This window comes from Cantharellus anzutake (genome assembly GCF_015039405.1).
Source record: "Cantharellus anzutake strain C23 chromosome Unknown EI90scaffold_35, whole genome shotgun sequence".
Classification (NCBI taxonomy): Eukaryota; Fungi; Basidiomycota; class Agaricomycetes; order Cantharellales; family Hydnaceae; genus Cantharellus; species Cantharellus anzutake.
The window spans coordinates 192,018-209,892 of record NW_024066985.1 but is presented as its reverse complement, the minus strand read 5'-3'; the positions used below and the strand labels follow the sequence as shown (position 1 = coordinate 209,892).

The following is a 17,875-nucleotide window of genomic DNA, read 5'->3' as shown; positions in this document are numbered from 1 at the left end:
CTTCGGAAATTTTTGAGAGATGACTGAGGCAGCCTCCAGAAGGGGGAGGGGATGATAATCCTTCTTTCCAGTGGGACCACCTGGGCAACTTCCTATTTTTCTGGATACTTGTGTTCACGTTTTTGAAGCCAGCGCCATGCATAAGTACATTTGGGTTACGAGTCCGTTCTAACACCCCGTGCTGAAGCGGACAAGGCAAATGGATTGCCGCTTGCGGGTGCGATGGGGCACTGATATTGCGCTGGGTTTCAAGGTACAATGAGGTTCGCCGTCAAAATGTGCGCGATTTTGATGCACAGGGACTTCCATTTGGATTTCTTTTGCTAGAATCGGAACGGCCAACTTTTTGATGAGAAACATGGCTTGGTAAGTTGCCAAGATGGGTCTCGATCACCTAATTTATGTACAGGCAATGCGACGTTTTCGTACTCATTTTCCTCTCAGGTACACAGGGCAACAATGAATTCGGCCCACTCTGCTATCACACTGCTAAGTAAGACCTGGAGTGCAACACAGTTCACGAAATCTCATTCATGATTGCGGTGATGCTATGTAATTACATACTTATTACTGTAGGCATGTAAGCGCGGATCATTTACTAGCTAAAACCTTATTCTCTGATGGGCTCGCGGTCCCGCTGAAGGTCGCGTCAATCAGGCGGGTTGCCGGCTGAGTAGAATAAAAAAAGGAAGAGGAACAAAGGCGGAGATTCTGAATTTGCGGAAATTGAGTAAAACCAAAACGTTCGTGTTGCCATTCGAAACGCGCGGGAAGTGCAGTTTCTTTCGTTCGCCTCTTTCTTTGGACTACTCCCTCATGCATATATGCCTTGCACGAGTGTCGCTGTTTGGTCAGTCCCCCCCAGCGCGCCCGCCATCGGACTGAACACGGAACTGACTGCATGCAGGAGTTACACGGTCAGTTGTGAACGGGTGTCTCGCGATACTTATGTTGATGGTTATTTCATGTTTTTAATTTGGTTTTTCCCTTGATGATCCTCCTGATCTTCCAAGTCCAGAATCGCTGCCAGTAAGATCGTGTTCGCGCGGTCCCAACTACATAAATGTGCGATGATTATGGGTATTTTTATATAGGAAGCGGATCATCCCGACACAGAATGGTTCAGGGCGACGCACCACTCACGTGCAATATTCTACACCAAATCAGCAAACCTCTATCCAACCAAGGAGTGAGTAATTCAAATTTCTGAATTGATATCATCGAGGTTTGCTGCCATGTGCACGGTTTTCGGCGGAAGAGGGCAAGTTGCAAGTTTTGAAGGGCTCTCCATGCCTACCAACCTCTATAGCTAGAGTGTATGCCCCAGATCCAGACTACTACAATCAGGATGGACAACCCCATCGATGAGACGCACCACGCTAGCCAAACGGCCGCAATGCATCCAGCATTACAGCACTCGGACATCTTGACTGTTCTGTTTGATGGCTGTCCTAACACAACTCTGGCCTCAGCGGCACAAACTTGCAAATTGTGGTGGATCCCGGCTCTACGACGCTTGTGGCGAGTGCTTGATACTCCTTCGCCTCTCCTTCAGCTGCTACCGGAGGTCGATAGGTGTTCCATTGTGAGTGTTTCGTGGTACTATTGCCATGGGTGAAGATGAACGCTATCTACTTTGATGTGTAGAGCACGTATTTACAGCAACTGCTAAGGGTCCAATTTTATGCACAATTCGTTCAGTCTCTCACCATTCATCTTAAATACCATGGTGCCATGATCAACGAGTTTACCCGGATTTTGTATCCACGTCTTCTCCCGCATCTCATTTCTTTGAATTGCCTCCTCGATGGACCAAAGGAAACTCGGAGTGCCTGCGCTTGGCTTGGGATATGCTCTCCCAAGATCTCACTCTCTATCCTTAATTGTCCGGGAGCCACCTGCCTTCCAGTCATTCAATTCCTCCATCATCACGGCGCCTCCCTGACGTCCCTCAATCTGCACATCGACGAAATCTCACGATCTTATGATGCCGTCAAAGACTGTTTATTGGACGTATTGAAGCTGCTGGTTAACCTTGTATCCTTGACTGCAAACTGGCAAATTCTTTTTATCCCAACCGTATGGACTTGCATTGCCCAACTCCCCAACTTAGAGGAAGTCCACTCACCATCCGTCGAGGAGGAATCCGGCGCCGACGCACCCGATCCCTCAGCCTGGCATAGTCTCGAACCCTCCACATTAGATACTCCATTCCCATCCCTTCACACTATCGAGATGGCCGTCCCGTCTCAGTTAGCGGCAATCGTTCTAGGGTATTATCCCTTAGATGGCGTACGTTTTCTCAGACTGCTACTGACGGACGACGAGAACGATCCGCCAACAGAGCAGTCGCTGATCCAAATAGTCACACTATGTAAAGGCTTGCATGGATTGCTTCTCATAGCCCCTGGTTTTAGCCTCCCTGTGCTGAAACTGCCTCTATCGCCTAATCTCACTCATTTGACGGTCTGCACCAATGACGTCGAGACGATTACCAATGCTGATGTGGTATATCTATGCTCTAAGATGCCCAACCTTGAAGAATTGGGTTTAATCCCGGTAGAGGTCGACAGAAATGATGATCCTCCGGGACTAACGCTGGAAGTCATACGGTCAATTGCGGGCGTATGCCCTCGTCTCGAGCGCGCTTCGTTGTATATTAATACGGACGTCTCGGGTATTCAATTCTCCTTCGACGACCCTCCTTTTCCTTCGAATCATCCACTTTCTACGCTATCCTTCGTGCCATCCTCAGTCCGGAATCGCTCCGAGGTGGCAACGTATCTGTACACTGTGTTCCCGGACGCTCGACGTTCACCGACGATCATGGCACCAAGAGTCAGTTTTGTTCAGTATTTCAATTGGGATGGGCCGTATCATGATGCTCCTGAGGATCCTGAGGAGGAATGGGAATGGGAGTGTGTCAAGGAGTTTATGGATACGCTCAGGAGGCGAGTCGTCCCTTTTTTCCGGAGTCGATTGGAACAGAAGGATACAGAATTGGAGGCGTTACGGAAGAAACCCTAGTCTCCACCGCCGGGGAAGGTGTAATGAAGCGCGGTTCCTGATGTCCGAGTTCTTTTTTTGGTGGCCATAAAGAGTTTTAACAGGAGTTGATGGTGGTGGGTACTCTTGGAGTGCGGGGTGAAACACCATGAAGCTTTTAAGTTTCTCCTTCTTATTTATTTCGCTAAGCTGGAGCCCGAAATGCTCATGCCCATTTTCTTTCTCACTGTGTGATCATTCTTGTTACGCCTGATTTTGCCTCCCCTTTTCCCAACATTGCCTCGCGAGCTCGGTAACTCATCGATCACACCCGCGCGCAGAACTTGCCAAAGTATTCTCCCACAACCAGTGGATGTATGTGAATACCTACAATATTATCCTACCATATTTTGTTGACACTTCCACCAAAAAGACTGCGAAGAAATGGGTAGGTGAATACGTACACCTAACTCCGCTACACAAGGTCCTCTTGAAGATTGTGTCACGGTGTCCAGTACCCCTTTCGGGTCTACCTTGGTTCCAAATCACTAAGTCACTAGTGGAAGCCCGCTACTCTTCCCACCTTCGGTCTTTATTAAAGTCTTAGCGGTACAAACAAGCATCTGAACCATCAGGTGGGAATCAAAAACGAATCGGAGATATTCATCAATCCGGGAGCTTGTGTTTGCGCATGCAGTCAATGGAATGGGCTGAAATAGCAGAATTGGAATCTTGTTATTGTAGACCTAAGGCGGTTGTTTTGGTGACTACACTCTTGAACGCAGGGGGCATACAGAATATGATGAATTAAACGTAAACGTGCCATCGTCGTTCGTTAACGAGGCAAAATATAAACCATAAAGGTACACATGAAGGTCCAACCTGCATGGTTGGGAGGTTGAATCGGAAGGAAGCCATAGTGTGAGAATCGTGAGATTGGAATAAGGAGAATGCGCGAGCCGACAGGGTGTGTCAAGTCTGAGCTAGCAGAGTTATAACCGATCATTGGGTACGTTAATAATTAAATAAGCCCAGATCGTATTGTGCAGTCCGTCAACATAATTGATCTAAAATAGTGCTTGCAATCAGCTTCGACAGCGTTCGAACTAGCTTGGCAGCATAGTCGGCAGCCTCTCTGATAACTGTGCCTGAGAGCGCGAGGTTTCCGATGTGCTAACTCAACATAATCGAAACCTCCAAGGTGCTTTCCAAATACGACGTTAAGATTTGTAACAGCGAGGGTTCAGAATGAGTCGCCCCAATAACCCACTTGGCAGCGATCCCATTGTCTCAACCACCGGTGCTAAGTGGGCCGGAAAACTTGCGAGAACTGGAAATGGAGCGGGAAACTGGAGCGGGAAACTGGAGCGGGAACTGAGAACAGGAGAGGGGACGAGAGCGGGGACGAGAGCGGGAACAGAGGGACTTGAAGATGGGTTTGAAAGGCGGCCATCGAGACTTGGCATTGCACTATTGCTGTTGCGGCATATTCAGCAAGATCTGGAGTGGGCAGAGTCAGATAAGCGCCAGGAGTGGTGTCAGGCCAAGGGACATCAGGTGCAGAAACGAATGGAGGTTGCGGGGGATCCATGAAAGACAGGAAGACTGGTCTCCGGAAGGATTGTTGTTGGTGAGCTGGTCAAACTGTCAAGGGCCTGCAGCGCTTAGGTGTGAGAACCGGAGCAAGACGCAACGCGGACAAGAACTCGAGCAAGAAGAAGTCGAGAAAGGAATGAGAATAAGCAGGTGACCTGTGTTGACCAGCTGAAGAGTCCGTCTTCAGGTGCCGGTTATCGTCTTATATGATGAGGACTAAAACAAGAGCTACATGGGCAGAAGTGAGAACAGAAATCGTGCAGGAGCGTTGGTTGGGGGTTGGGTTGTTTCTGGTTGTTTTGTTTGGTTGGTTGGGGTTGACGGCTGAACCGTCACACGTGGGCGGTCGCGAAAGTGGAGGTTACCAGGTCCATCCTTATTTTCAGCCGAACTTGCCTAGGGGAAGCATTGGAACCTCCTCTTGCACGGCGCACGGGACCCGCTTACGGAGTCAGCGAGAATCAGGATTAGGAAGGTGGAGTTCACGTTTCTGAATTGCGATCGCCTAGGCAAGTTTGCTCTATTCCAATAGAGGCTGGTAACCTGCCTACAAGTTTGCTACCATGTGCGGCGGAAGGGTTGAAGTACTAGTTCTGATCAAGTTTTGAGTCGAGCCCCCCGCAAGATAGAGTGTATGCCCCAACTACTACATCAGGATGGACAACCCCCACAACATTGCGTTGGAGGGCCAAACGCCCGCAATGCCCCGAGCCTTACAGCTCTTGAACATTTTGGCTGTGCTGTTTGATTGCTGTCCTAATACAACTCTGGCGTCAGCGGCGCAAACTTGTAAATTGTGGTGGATCCCGGCTCTGCAACGCTTGTGGCGAGTGCTTGATACTCCATTGCCTCTCCTTCTGCTGCTAGGGAAGACTGATCGGTGGGATACCCGTAGGTATGTTTCCAATGTGAGTGTTTCGTGGTACTATTGCCATGAGTGAATATGAACGCTAACTACTTTGATGTGTAGAGTATGGATTTGGACGCACTACCAAGAGTCCAATTTTATGCACAATTTGTTCAGTGTATCTCCGTTCGTATTAGCCGCCGTAGCGACATTCATCTCAAGCTGCTGAGCGAGTTTACCCAGGTGGTGCAGTTTTTGCATCCACATCTTTTCCCGCATCTCACCTCTTTGGATCTCACCTCTTCGGATTGCTACTCTAATGGGCCACAGGCAATCCGGATTGCTTGCGCTTGGCTTGCCACATGCCCTCCCAAGATCTCACTCTCTTTCCTTGACTCTCAATGTCCTTCAGTCATTCGGTCGCTCATCCATCACGGCGCCTCCTTGACATCCCTCAGTCTGCACATCGACATGATCTCACGACCTAATGGTGCCGTCGAAGAATGCTTTGTGAGCTCATTGAAGCCGCTGGTCAACCTCGCTTGCTTGACTGCAGACCAGTGCATTCTTTTTACCTCAACCGTATGGACTTGCATTGCCCAACTCCCCAACTTAAAGGAAGTCCACTCACCAAAGTTCGTCGAGGAGGAATCCGGCGCCGACGCACCCGATCCCTCGACCTGGCATAGTCTCGAACCCTCCACATTCGATACTCCATTCCCATCTCTTCACACTATCGAGATGGCCGTCCCGTCTCAGTTAGCGGTAATTGTTCTAGGGTATTATCCCTTAGATGGCGTACGTTTTCTCAGACTGCTACTGACGGACGACGAGAACGATCTACCAACAGAGCAGTCGCTAATCCAAATAGTCACAATATGTAAAGGCTTACATGAATTGCTCCTCGTAGCCCCTGATTTCAGCCTCCCTGTGCTGAAACTGCCTCTATCGCCTAATCTCACTTATTTGATGGTCTGCACCAATGACGTTGAGACGATTACCAATGCTGAATTGGTAGATCTATGCTCCAAGATGCCCAACCTTGAAGAATTGGGTTTAATCCCGGTAGAGGTCGATAGAAATGATGATCCTCCGGGACTAACGCTGGAAGTCATACGGTCAATTGCGGGCGTATGCCCTCGTCTCGAGCGCGCTTCGTTGTATATTAATACGGATGTCTCGGGTATTCAATTTTCCTTCGACGATCCTCCTTTTCCTTCGAATCATCCACTTTCTACGCTATGCTTCGCGCCCTCCCCAGTCCGGAATCGCTCCGAGGTGGCAGCGTATCTGTGTACTGTGTTCCCGGACGCTCGACGTGCACCGACGATCATGGCACCAAGAGTTAGTTTCCAACAACATTTCAGTTGGGGAGGGCCGCATCATCACGATCCTGAGGAGGAATGGAAGTGCGTTTCGGAGTTTATGGATAAGCTCAGGAGGCGAGTCATCCCTTGTTTCCGGAGTCGATTGGAACAGATGGGTGCAGAATTGGAGGCGTTACGGAAGAAATCCTGATCTTAGCCGCCCGGGGAGGGATAATGAAGTGGGTTTCTGGCGTCCGAGTTCTTTCTTTTGGAGGCTATAAAGAGTTTGGTGATTAACAGGACTGTTGCACGTACTCTGGAGATGCGGGGTGAACACCATGAAGTTTTTAGGTTTCTCCTTCGGATTTATTTCGCCAAGCCGGAGCCTGGAATGTTCAAGTACACGTTGTACCCATTTTCTCCCCACTGTGCGATTTTTTTGTTGGTATCGGACATCCGAAACACCCCTCCTTCACACACCATTACACCTGCTTTTGGTTCCCCCTTTGCCTAACATCGCCTCAGCCCCATTTACAGTAAACACACAAACTTCTCGTGCTGCTTCCCACGGGCATACCAGTGCGCATGTGAATACCTATAATGTCAACACTCCTAACAAAATGAATGAGATCAAAGAAGTGGAGCTTCGCATACCTGGTAACCTGCCTAAGGAGGAGAATCCCCCGCGGCCTCGTTATCACGTGGCAGTGCGGCTATCCCATCCGGGTGCCTAGTGGGTACATGAGGATACGGGTGTGTTGTCGTCGGGGTTATAACCTGCCTAAGCTTCCGGGTGGTGGAGCCCTCTCGTCCCCAAAGGATGAGCCTTGAGGCTACGGTCCAGTGAACACAACCCCAGCACCCCTTTAGGGTGAACCTTGGATCCAAATCACTAAAGAATGCCGCATATGAGACGCACCAACACCACATTCGCGAAAGGCCAAACGGGTGTGATGCCTCGACCATTGCAGATCTTGGACATCTTGACGGTTTTGTTCGACTGCTGCTCTAACGCAACTCTGGCGTCAGCAGCACGAACTTGCAAATTATGGATGATCCCGGCTCTGCGACGCTTGTGGCGAGTACTTGACACTCCAGTGCCTCTCCTTCGGCTACTAGGGAGCGTCGACAACGCTGACTCCCTTTTTTATGTGAGTGTCTCGTGATGATATTTTCTATGGGTGAGTATGAATAGTATCTACGTTGATGTTTAGAGGCTGTCTACGGTAATGGATCTTGAGGCACTACCAAGAATCCAATTTTATGCAAAATTTGTTCAATCCATTACTGTCGTTATCGGGGACTGGTCCAATCACATCCATCCCGAACTGATGGACGAGTTTACCCTGGCAGTGCAGTTTTTGCATCCACATCTTTTCTCGCATCTCATTTCTTTGGATTGCTATCTCTATGGATCACGGGCGATCAGAAGCGCTGGGATTTGGCTTGCTGTGCGCTCTCCAAAGATCTCATTATCCTTCCGTGGCCCTCCGGATGCAACCTGTCTCCCACTCATTCGATCGCTTTGTCACCACAGTGCCTCCTTGACATCCCTCAGTCTGTACATCGGCGAAACTTCAGGATTTCGTGAAGCCCTCAACGAGTGCTTTGTGAACGCATTGAAGCCGCTGGTTAACATTGTTTCCTTGACTGCAACCGGGGGAATCCTTTTAACCCCGACCGTATGGACTTGCATTGCCCAACTCCCCAACGTAAAGGAGGTCCGCTCACCCTCCCCTCGGGGATTCGACTTCCGCTACTCGGCCTGGCATGATTTCGGCCCCCCCGCGTTAGATACTCCATTTCCCTCTCTTCACACTATCGAGATGGCTATCCCGTCACAGCTAGCAGTAATCGTTCTGGGGTATTATCCTCTGAGTGGCGTGCGTTTTCTCAGACTGCTACTGACAGACCCCGAGGTTGATTCGTCAACAGAGCAGTCGTTAATCCAGATAGTCACAATTTGTAAAGACTTACATGGATTGGTCATCCTGACCCCTTATTTCAATCTCCCTGTACTGAAACTGCCTCTATCACCTGATCTTACCCAACTGCTGGTCTGCACTGGAGGCATTGAGAGGATTAACAATGCTGATTTGGTGGATCTATGCTCTAAGATGCCCAACCTTGAAGAATTGGGTTTATTCCCGGTACATGTCCATAGAAATCATGACCCTCCAAGTCTAACACTGGAAGCCATACGGCCAATCGCGAACGAATGCCCTCATCTTAGGCGTGCTTCGCTGTACATCAATACAGACGTCTCGGGTGTTCAATTCCCCTTCGACGACCCTCCCCTTCCTTCGAATCATCCACTTTCTGTACTAGGTTTCTCGCCATCTCGGGTCCGGGATCGCTCCGAGGTAGCAACGTATCTGTGTGCTTTGTTCCGGGATGCTCGACGTGCACCGACGATCACGACACAGGCAATTACTTTCGATGAACATTTCGAATGGGAAGGGCAATATTACAGGGATTCCAAGGATTCTGAGGTGGAATGGGGAGACGTTGTGGGGTTTATGGACACGCTGAGGAGGCGGGTCATCCCTTCGTTTCAAAGTCGATTGGCACAGAAGGATGCAGAACTGGAAGCGTTACGGAAGAAATCCTGATCTTAGCCGCCGAGGGTTCCTGGCGTCCGAGTTTTCTCTTTTGGAGGTTATAAAGAGTTTGGTAATTAACAGGACTGTTGTACGTACTCTGGAGATGTGGGGTGAACACCATGAAGTTTAGGTTTCTCCCTTGTGCCAAGCCGCAGCCTGGAATGTTGAAGTACACATTGTACCCATTTTCTTCCTGATTATTTTTGTCGGTATCGTCTGCTGCGACATCCGAAACCTCCTTCCTTCGCACACCATTACACCTGCTTTTGACTCCCCCTTTGCTGAACATTGCCATCGATCACACCCGCAGGACTTGCCAAAATACCTTGACCTTATTTATAGTAAACACCCACTCAAATTTCTCATGCTGCTTCCCATGGGCATTGCTCCTCAACCAGTTACTCTGCACCAGAGTCACTCAACGTACCGATATTAGTAAATTTCTGACACTGAAACCGCTGAAATTACGTGATGTTATTTCCTTTTTGGTCATTCTGTGTAACGCTTTGTACGTCATTCGCTTTCCTCTTTTGTGTCTCACATCACGTTTCCTTTCTTTCTTCTTTCTGCTTTGCGGTGTTGGCCGACTATACATATTTGTCTATTTGTCCCCCTTGCTTTACTTTTACATTCTTTACCATGTGGTCTCTTTTTTTTTTCTTTGATCTTCACTACATAACAATTCCCTTCCATTACCAGTGTTGTATGGACCTGGTCCCAAATGGTCCCAAAGACCAAAGTCCGTGAGTCTGACTTAATGGTCTCAAGTCTCTCTCATGGTCCATGCAAGTCAGACTTTTCGACGGGAAATCCCGATATTCAAAGCCTTATGCAATGTAAATAAATGTTCTCACGCTAGACTACAATCTGTATTTACCTTGCTTGCAAGGTCATTGCCAGGTCATAATTGCCGTGGGAAATATGTAACTATTGCAAATTCCTATGAACACATCACATGTTTTGACATTTGACCTCCGTTCCATCCTCACTCGGTTGTGACCAACGAGAATCAGGCATTGCTTACCCATAGTCAGGTTTCCTCGCGATCTGTGGGACCTTCTGACTCCTAAAATCTCGAACCATGCCTCCAATGGAGCCCAGCACACCATACATTGACTCGCGAAGTAAAAATTGGACTACCCAATCTGAATGGATGCAATGATGGTAGCAACAACGAATCAGGTTTGCTCCGTTAATCTGCTTGGTGTGTGAGCTGATAATATCCACATCTGAGATAACATGTTCAAGGAGTGAAGGTGGTGAACGAATCCATTACATGCATACCACAAGGGGATCCAAGGTGTCATTCCCCCTACGGAGTATGCGACTGCTCTTCCCGGAGCAACTGTCCAAGTTTCTTTCATGCTGGCATGTCATTTGATAGGAAGTAATGCCGGGAAGAAAGCGACTTTTGTGTGGAGATAATTGTTCTGAGGGACCCCCCCTTGTCAGCGACCATGCAGAGAGTGGCTCTCCCTCCAAGCGGCAATTCTCTGGACCATCTTTCTCTCCCATTAAATGCCAAAAGGCAGAAATAATGTGAGAAGGTATGTATCACTTGTCCCAACCACCTTCATGTCAGGGCACACCCGCCTGACCCGGCCCCACCCGGCCCCACTTCACCCGGTACCCCGCCACCCAGTCTTCCCCTACCTCCTCCCCCCTTCTTCTTTCTTTCTTTCTCCATTCCACTCTCTCTTTACTTATCTCACCTTCTCTTTATTTTCTCTTTATTCTACACAGACGACCTTTCCTTGTATCAATGTACCATTGACCCACCTGCAGCGCGCTCACGACACGCCCAGCCCGGGCGCCTTGGGCGACCCCCGCTATGTCCAGCTCGCGCGTTCACAGCAGACGCCCTCGGGATCCCCCACGGGGACACCCGGGTGACTACGGCTGTATGCGAGGATGACGTGGCACCCGTCATGTGACCTAAGCCGCATGTATATAAACATACCTGAAGTGGGAACCGAAGAAGTAGCCTTCTTCTCACCCTTTTCCACTTCAGGTAAGTAACATAGTATTCCCTTCTAATAATAATAACACCCTTTTCCACTTCAGTCTAAGTGGCCAGGGACTGCCTCCTGAGCTGGGCCCGCCAGTACACATGCCCGCTCCACACCCCGCAAGGCTCCTAGTGTCAGGCGTCTCACCCAGGCCTCCTCTACCCCGGACACATCCCTGACACTTCACCACTAAATCTTAGACCAGACATCTCATTGTTTTCCGATGTCCTTTTTGTGATTCAACTCAACATTCTGTTCTTTTTTTTGTGTCTGTTAACTACTCTGAGTTAACTCAGTTCCATCATTCACTACTAAGCGTTGTGAACTGACAGAGATCGTGCAACAAGAATGCAAATATTAATATACCAGCAAGCACTACTCGTGACTATGATCAAAAAATTTTCACATGAAGCAAGGTCATGGTTGCGAAGCAACCTTTCTAGTGATGGAGCTAGGATGGAGTATTGGCGAGAACGCATGTAGTTAAATCCGTTAGTCCATTTTAACTCCGTTGGCTCAGACCCCAGACCCCCATGACTTTGACTCGGTCTTGTGCAACACTGTCCATTACTCCCCACTCCTTTTCCGCTCCCACTTGACTTTGGTTTTCCTGTTAAGCCATTCTAACCGCTTATCTTCCTCCTCTAGCACTTCACATGGTGTCATTGTAAACAACGAATCTTTAAAGTCACATATCAAGCAGATGTTCGCTCGCCCTCTTGCATGTGATAGTGTCACATACACATTGAATGGTGTCAATGCTCCCCTAGGTGTGCCAATGTCTGCCCACAAATACTCAATCATCTGTCTTTGTGCCCAATAGTCTGTGAATGCATATGCCAAATCGATTGTGATCTGGCGACATTGCACTTTCTTCTTTTCATTAACTCCCTCCCAGGGTTTCATTGAAGTCTCCTCTGGATGATTATGCTGGTGAATGAGACCTAGAATTGTTGATATTTGCGCAAATAGCATTCGCGAGACCATCGAAAACTCGCCAATGATCAAGTACTCTTTCATGCACCAGGTTCATGCCAGCTCTTCAATTTTGGCTTTCTTGCACCATGCACACTCAATCTGAAAAGAACATGTAATGTCTTCCTGCCGATCAGACTGGTGGCTATTCCGGTTTGACTGCGCCATTTCTGTCAGGGTTCAGCACCCTGCCTTAGGGTGCCCCGGACTCCCCACCTACTTTACCCCCTTTTATTCTTTGACTGTTGCCTTGTTGTTGCCTTTGTGTGTTGTGTACACGCGCGCACGGGATAGCGTGGGAACTTTCTGAGCGAGCAGCTCGCCCAGAATGTTCCCACGGGTCACAGCCACAGTTCTGGGCGAGCAACTCGCCCAGAACGTTCCCACGCTTACTGGGCACTGCCACCTGGATGTTCCCTCCGGGTCACACTACACAACTCTAGGAGCTGTATAGTTGTGGGCATGTGACCCATTCCTTTATATAGCAACCATGCGGGGAGATGAGACCTTTACCCTTCTTCTCATCTCATGCCCCGCATAGGCAAGTGTATATATTCCCTTTCTTTTACTATACATCTCATGCCCCGCATAGTGTGAGGACAGGCCAGATGGGGGTTGAGGTCAGGGAGCCTCCGAGTCCGAGGCCGGGCCCTGACAATTTCTAACCGCTTCAACGGAGAAGGTGCATCATCAGCAAATGGTCCACGTTCAGTTTGGCCACTTCTGTTGGATATGTCCACCAGAAGTGGCCAAAGTGGCCAAAGTGGCCAAAGCAAAATAAACCAGGTCCCTCCAATTCAATTTCAGGGCTAAACTCAATGGCTCCAAGCACAATTCCCACAGTTGTACGGCTCAAAACAATTAAGTTTGGTCCTGAAATTGAATTGGAGGGACCTGGTTTATTTTGCTTTGGGCAGTTTGGCCACTTCTGGTGGATATGTCCACCAGAAGTGGCCAAACTGAACGTGGACCATTTGCTGATGATGCTCTGGCCATCGAAGATCACTACGTGCCTCTCACAGTTTGGACACTTACTGTATGTTGCCAAAGGCTACTTTGACCTTTACTAACGCTGTTGAAGACCGGCCCATTCAAAGGGATTTATGACGCTTCTGACGAATATTCCATCAATCACAAAGAAATGAGTTTGTATGATGAACCTCTGAAACCGGGCGATGTCGTTGCTGCTGACTGCAGCCTTGAACTATTTTTGGAAAAAAGTTCGGGCTTAGACAAATCAGGTTTCAAACTCGTCGGAATTAGTTTCATTTGTGAGGGAGATCCTCCAGTTACAGGTGTCTCTTTGTTGGATTCCTCCCCTTCGAAGAAAAAACTCTGTAAGTACCTATGTCACCTCTATGGATCTTCACTAAAAGATTATCTCACTTTATCTCGCTGTTTACAGAACCTTTGTCTTGTCTTCCACCTTTTGTTGTGTCTCCTTTCTCGTTTGCCTGGGGCTTGACTCTGCCCCTTCATTTTCTTGTACCCTTTCTTGTCCACTGTATTGTTGCAATTTGACCACATGTGACACGGTGCAGAGTCCAACGAGCAAAGCAAGCTCTAGTGGATGTATTCCCTTCAAATGAGCTTGCACATGTCATAATGTCAACACTTTCTACCAAAAAGAATGAGATCAAAAAAAAAGCAATTGTGTCACATTATCAAACCACTGGAAATGGCTGCTTCGCCACCATGACCTTGCTTGTGACAACATTTTGCTTCCTAATGTTACTGCAGCCATCTGTGTATAAATACCAAAATTGCTATCTTATTTGGGTGCTTTAACCATTTGGTCAAGGAATGCATACCGTGGTTTTAAATATATTACAGCCGATTCCAAAAAAATCGGCCATTTTGATTTCATCGAAAGAGATCTAGGAGGGTTCTTCCTTCCTAAAAAAGTTGGCCAGATCACGCCCCACGAAAGGGGTTTCCTTACTTGGATGGATCCGCTTAGCGCCAGGGTCTCACTGCATCCCCACTCTCATGCGCGACACTATGGCAAGCTCGGGTTTCCGGACTCGCTCACGTTATCCTCAAATTCAAGCCCTCCACACACACGCACGCGCCGCATCTTCCAGTGATGCATATCGATTCAGACTCAGATGAAGGGTTTGATGAAGGATTGCGCGAAGTCAGTCAGGAAGAAAAGCCTGATGATGAGCTTGATTGGGACTTGTTTTGAGGACTTCTCACATGTATATACAAGTCCTTCCATGCTCTGAGCATAGCTTAGCCCTCATGTGCAATGAACAAAAAGTCTGGTGACGTTGATACACAAAATTCGGACTTGTTTTTGAGGGCATGTACGCAAACACAATGTTTTTTAGAGGGGATTCCACAGTACCATTGGGTTTGCTGCCTTGCGCTCAAAAGTTGCCGTTTCTGGCAGAGAATGAGTGCCCCTAGATCTCTTTCAATGAAATCAAAACGGCCGATTTTTTTGGAATCAGCTGTAAATCAAAAAAGAAAAGAGGAGCGTGGTGGTGACACATAAATACAACAGAACAAGAGTAACAAGAGGCGCGTGCTCAACATCAAAAGGGGTACGGCAGTGCAACCGTATTCTATTTACGCCATTGATGGTGAGAAAGAAGGACCTGAGGCACGTTTGGCTGGAGAGTCGTTCTCTGCATGGCCACTTGGGAACGCCTCGGGTTCTTTCAGTACGATAATTTCACCTATCTTTGCAGTGAAGGTTGCGCATTGTCTTTCGCGTCCTCCAATTAGGTGGCATGATCATGTGAATGACATTTGTACTGTGGCTCGGAGTGCGCTCTCATATTTGGATGGGGGGATTACTTGTATGCTTCCTTCGAGTCCAAACTCCGCTCCCAAGAATCCATTACCTGGACATAGTACATTGGAATCGTACCCAATTGTTGCAAGCTAATTGGTGGAAAACATGCCGATATCTAATCATTGATGAGTGTTTGATGATCTCTCGAACGATTCTTGTGAAGTTGTCCACAATTCTGGTTCTAATAATGGGGGAGGTGGGGGGCACGTGGAGGGAGGAAGTGTTCGGTGGTTCAAATGTGATCCTATGTGGAGGTTTCCTCCAGTAAGAGGGGGAAAGTGTCAGGGACGTGTCCGGGGTCGAGAGGGCCTGGGGGTAATGTCCGGCACTGAGGCCGTCGCGGGGTGTGGAGCGGGCGTGCGTACTGGCGGGCTGTCAGGGACTCGTCCGGGGTCGAGGGGGTCCGGGTATAACGTCCGGGACCGAGAGCCTGGCGGGGGGCGGATCGGGCGTGTGTACTGACAGGCCCGATGTGGGACAGCGGTCCCTGGCCACTTAGACTGAAGTGGAAAGTTGAGAAGAAGGCTACTTCTTCGGTTCCCACTTCAGGTTCGTTTATATACATGCGGCTTGGATCACATGACGGGTGCCACGTCACCCTCGCACACAGCCGTAACCACCCGGGTGTCTCCGTGGGAGATCCCGAGGGTATCCGGTGCAGGCACGCGTGCTGGGCACAGCGGGAAGTCGCCCGAGGTGCCCGGGCCGGGTACATGGTGGGCGCGCTGCAGATGGGTCAGTTGTACATTGATACAGAGAAAGTCGTCCGTGTAGAATAAAGAGAGAATAAAGGAGAAGTAAGATAAGGAGAAACTGAGGAGGGGAGGATGAGGGGGAAGAAGGGAAAGGGGGAGGAGGTAAGGAGGGGTGGACCGGCGGGGTACCGGGTCAGGTTGGGCCAGGTGGAGCCGGGTCAGGCGGGTGTGCCCTGACACGGGCCCGATCTGGGACAGTGGTCCCTGGCCACTCAGACTGAAGTGGAGAATGTGTTATTATTATTAAACGGGAAAACTATACTACTTACCTGAAGTGGAGAATGTGAGAAGAAGGTTACTTCTTCGGTTCCCACTTCAGGTACATTTATGTACATGCGGCTTGAGTCACATGACGGGTGCCACGTCATCCTCGGAGGCAGCCGCAGGCATCTGGGTGTCCCCGTGGGGGATCCCGAGAGCGTCCGCTGCATGCGCGCGTGCTGGGCACAGCGGGAAGCCGTCCAGGGTGTGTGGGCTGGACGGGTCAATAGTACATCGATACAAAGGAAGGTGGTCCATGTAGATAGGAAGAAATAAACAGGAAGAGGAAGATGAGAAGAATGAAATAAAGAAAGGGGAAAGAAGAGGGGGGAAGGAGGGGGGAGGGGGATAGACAGCGGGGAGCGGGTGTGGTGTGGCCGGGTGGGTCCGGGTGGACCCGGGTCAGGTGGGTGTGCCCTGACATCACCCCCTCCTTAAGCCGCTTCGCCTCGAAGCGGCCAGGGGGTTCGTTCTCTCCCTTCCTGGGGCGTGGGGGTGTGTTTGGTGGAACTCCTTGATCCAGTCAGGGGCATGGATTAGTTGGTCTCGGGGGAGCCATTCATTCTCTGAGTTTGGCCAACCCGCGAACTTTACTAAATACCAGAGCTTCCGGCGTAACCACTTAGAGTCCAGTATTTTTTCCACTTCATATTCCTCCTCTCCATCTACGAGTTCTGGGCCCGGGCGGGGTCGGGGGGTCGTTCTGCGATCTCGTCCGGGCGGTAGGGTCTTACGTTCGTCACAGATACGACTGGGTGAATTCCCTTTTGCCATGCGGTGAGCTGGAGCTTGACAGCAGCCGGGGAGACGACCTTGACAACTTTGAAGGGGCCTAGCCACTTATGATCTAGCTTCTTGGTCGGGCGGTCAGTCGTATAGTTTTGGGCGCTGAGCCAGACTCGGTCACCCTCCTGGTACTTGGGGGCTGTCTCTCGACCTCGGTCGTAGTAGCGGGCCATCTCGTCTGCTGCGTGCTCCAGGGCCGCCTTCGCCTCTTCCTGCATCTTCATCATCCTGGACAAGAAGGCGTCGGCGGCTTCTACCTCGGACGTACATGTGGGCTCCGTCCTCATCCTGGGATGCTGCCCGGTGTCAAGCTCGAAGGGGGTTCGACGGGTGGACGAGTGGACGCGGTTGTTGTAGGCAAATTCTGCCAGTGGGAGCCAGTCCGCCCAGTCGTCCTGGCGGTGGTTGACGAACACCCAAAGATAGGCTTCGATTTCCTGGTTAACCTGCTCTGTCTGTCCGTCAGTCTGGGGGTGGTAGGGCATTGAGGGGGTTAGCTTGACCCCCAGGAGATCTGCAAGTTCTTTCAAGAAGCACGAGACGAAGGTGCTCCCTCTGTCGCTAAGGATCTCTTCCGGGAGCCCGTGGTGCTTCCAGACGTGCTCTAGGAAGAGCCGGGCGATACCAGCCGAGTCCACGGATGTCATGGTGGGGATCGCGTGGATGTGTTTGGACAGATGGTCCACTACAACTAGGATGGCGTTATAACCTTTCGATTCTGGGAGCTCTCCCACCATGTCTACCGAGATTACCTGCCAACGGTGGGTGGGGACTTTATTTGGGGTGAGCTTCCCAACCTTCCGTGTGGGGAAGGGTTTGACGTGGTTACAGGTGTGTCAGGGATCGCTCGTCAGTCCGAGTCGAATATCGCCCGAAAACCTAGTCGTAGACAAAGCTGAGGTTCCAACCCTCAGCGGCACATAGAGCTATATACACGAGTGACATCAA

General features: G+C 49.8%; 3 protein-coding genes across 3 annotated transcripts; all 3 read left to right on the top strand.

The window, feature by feature from the left end:
- Positions 1-1,348: 1,348 nt before the first annotated feature.
- On the top strand, positions 1,349-3,027 carry EI90DRAFT_3125949 (uncharacterized protein; the record flags this gene model as incomplete). The annotated part of the gene is made up of 2 exons (XM_039063884.1): positions 1,349-1,585; positions 1,648-3,027. 2 exons carry the CDS (start codon positions 1,349-1,351, stop codon positions 3,025-3,027), a joined length of 1,617 nt encoding a protein of 538 aa, XP_038914311.1.
- Positions 3,028-5,282: 2,255 nt separating this feature from the next.
- On the top strand, positions 5,283-6,946 carry EI90DRAFT_3017603 (uncharacterized protein; the record flags this gene model as incomplete). Its single annotated transcript, XM_039057125.1, has 2 exons — positions 5,283-5,489; positions 5,552-6,946. The coding sequence occupies 2 exons, from the start codon at positions 5,283-5,285 to the stop codon at positions 6,944-6,946; spliced, it is 1,602 nt and encodes a 533-aa protein (XP_038914310.1).
- A 375-nt stretch (positions 6,947-7,321) lies between these two features.
- Positions 7,322-8,767, top strand: EI90DRAFT_1533647 (uncharacterized protein). Its single transcript, XM_039051878.1, has 3 exons — positions 7,322-7,886; positions 7,950-8,618; positions 8,671-8,767. The coding sequence occupies exons 1-3, from the start codon at positions 7,635-7,637 to the stop codon at positions 8,680-8,682; spliced, it is 933 nt and encodes a 310-aa protein (XP_038914309.1). The 5' UTR covers positions 7,322-7,634; the 3' UTR covers positions 8,683-8,767.
- Positions 8,768-17,875: the final 9,108 nt, after the last annotated feature.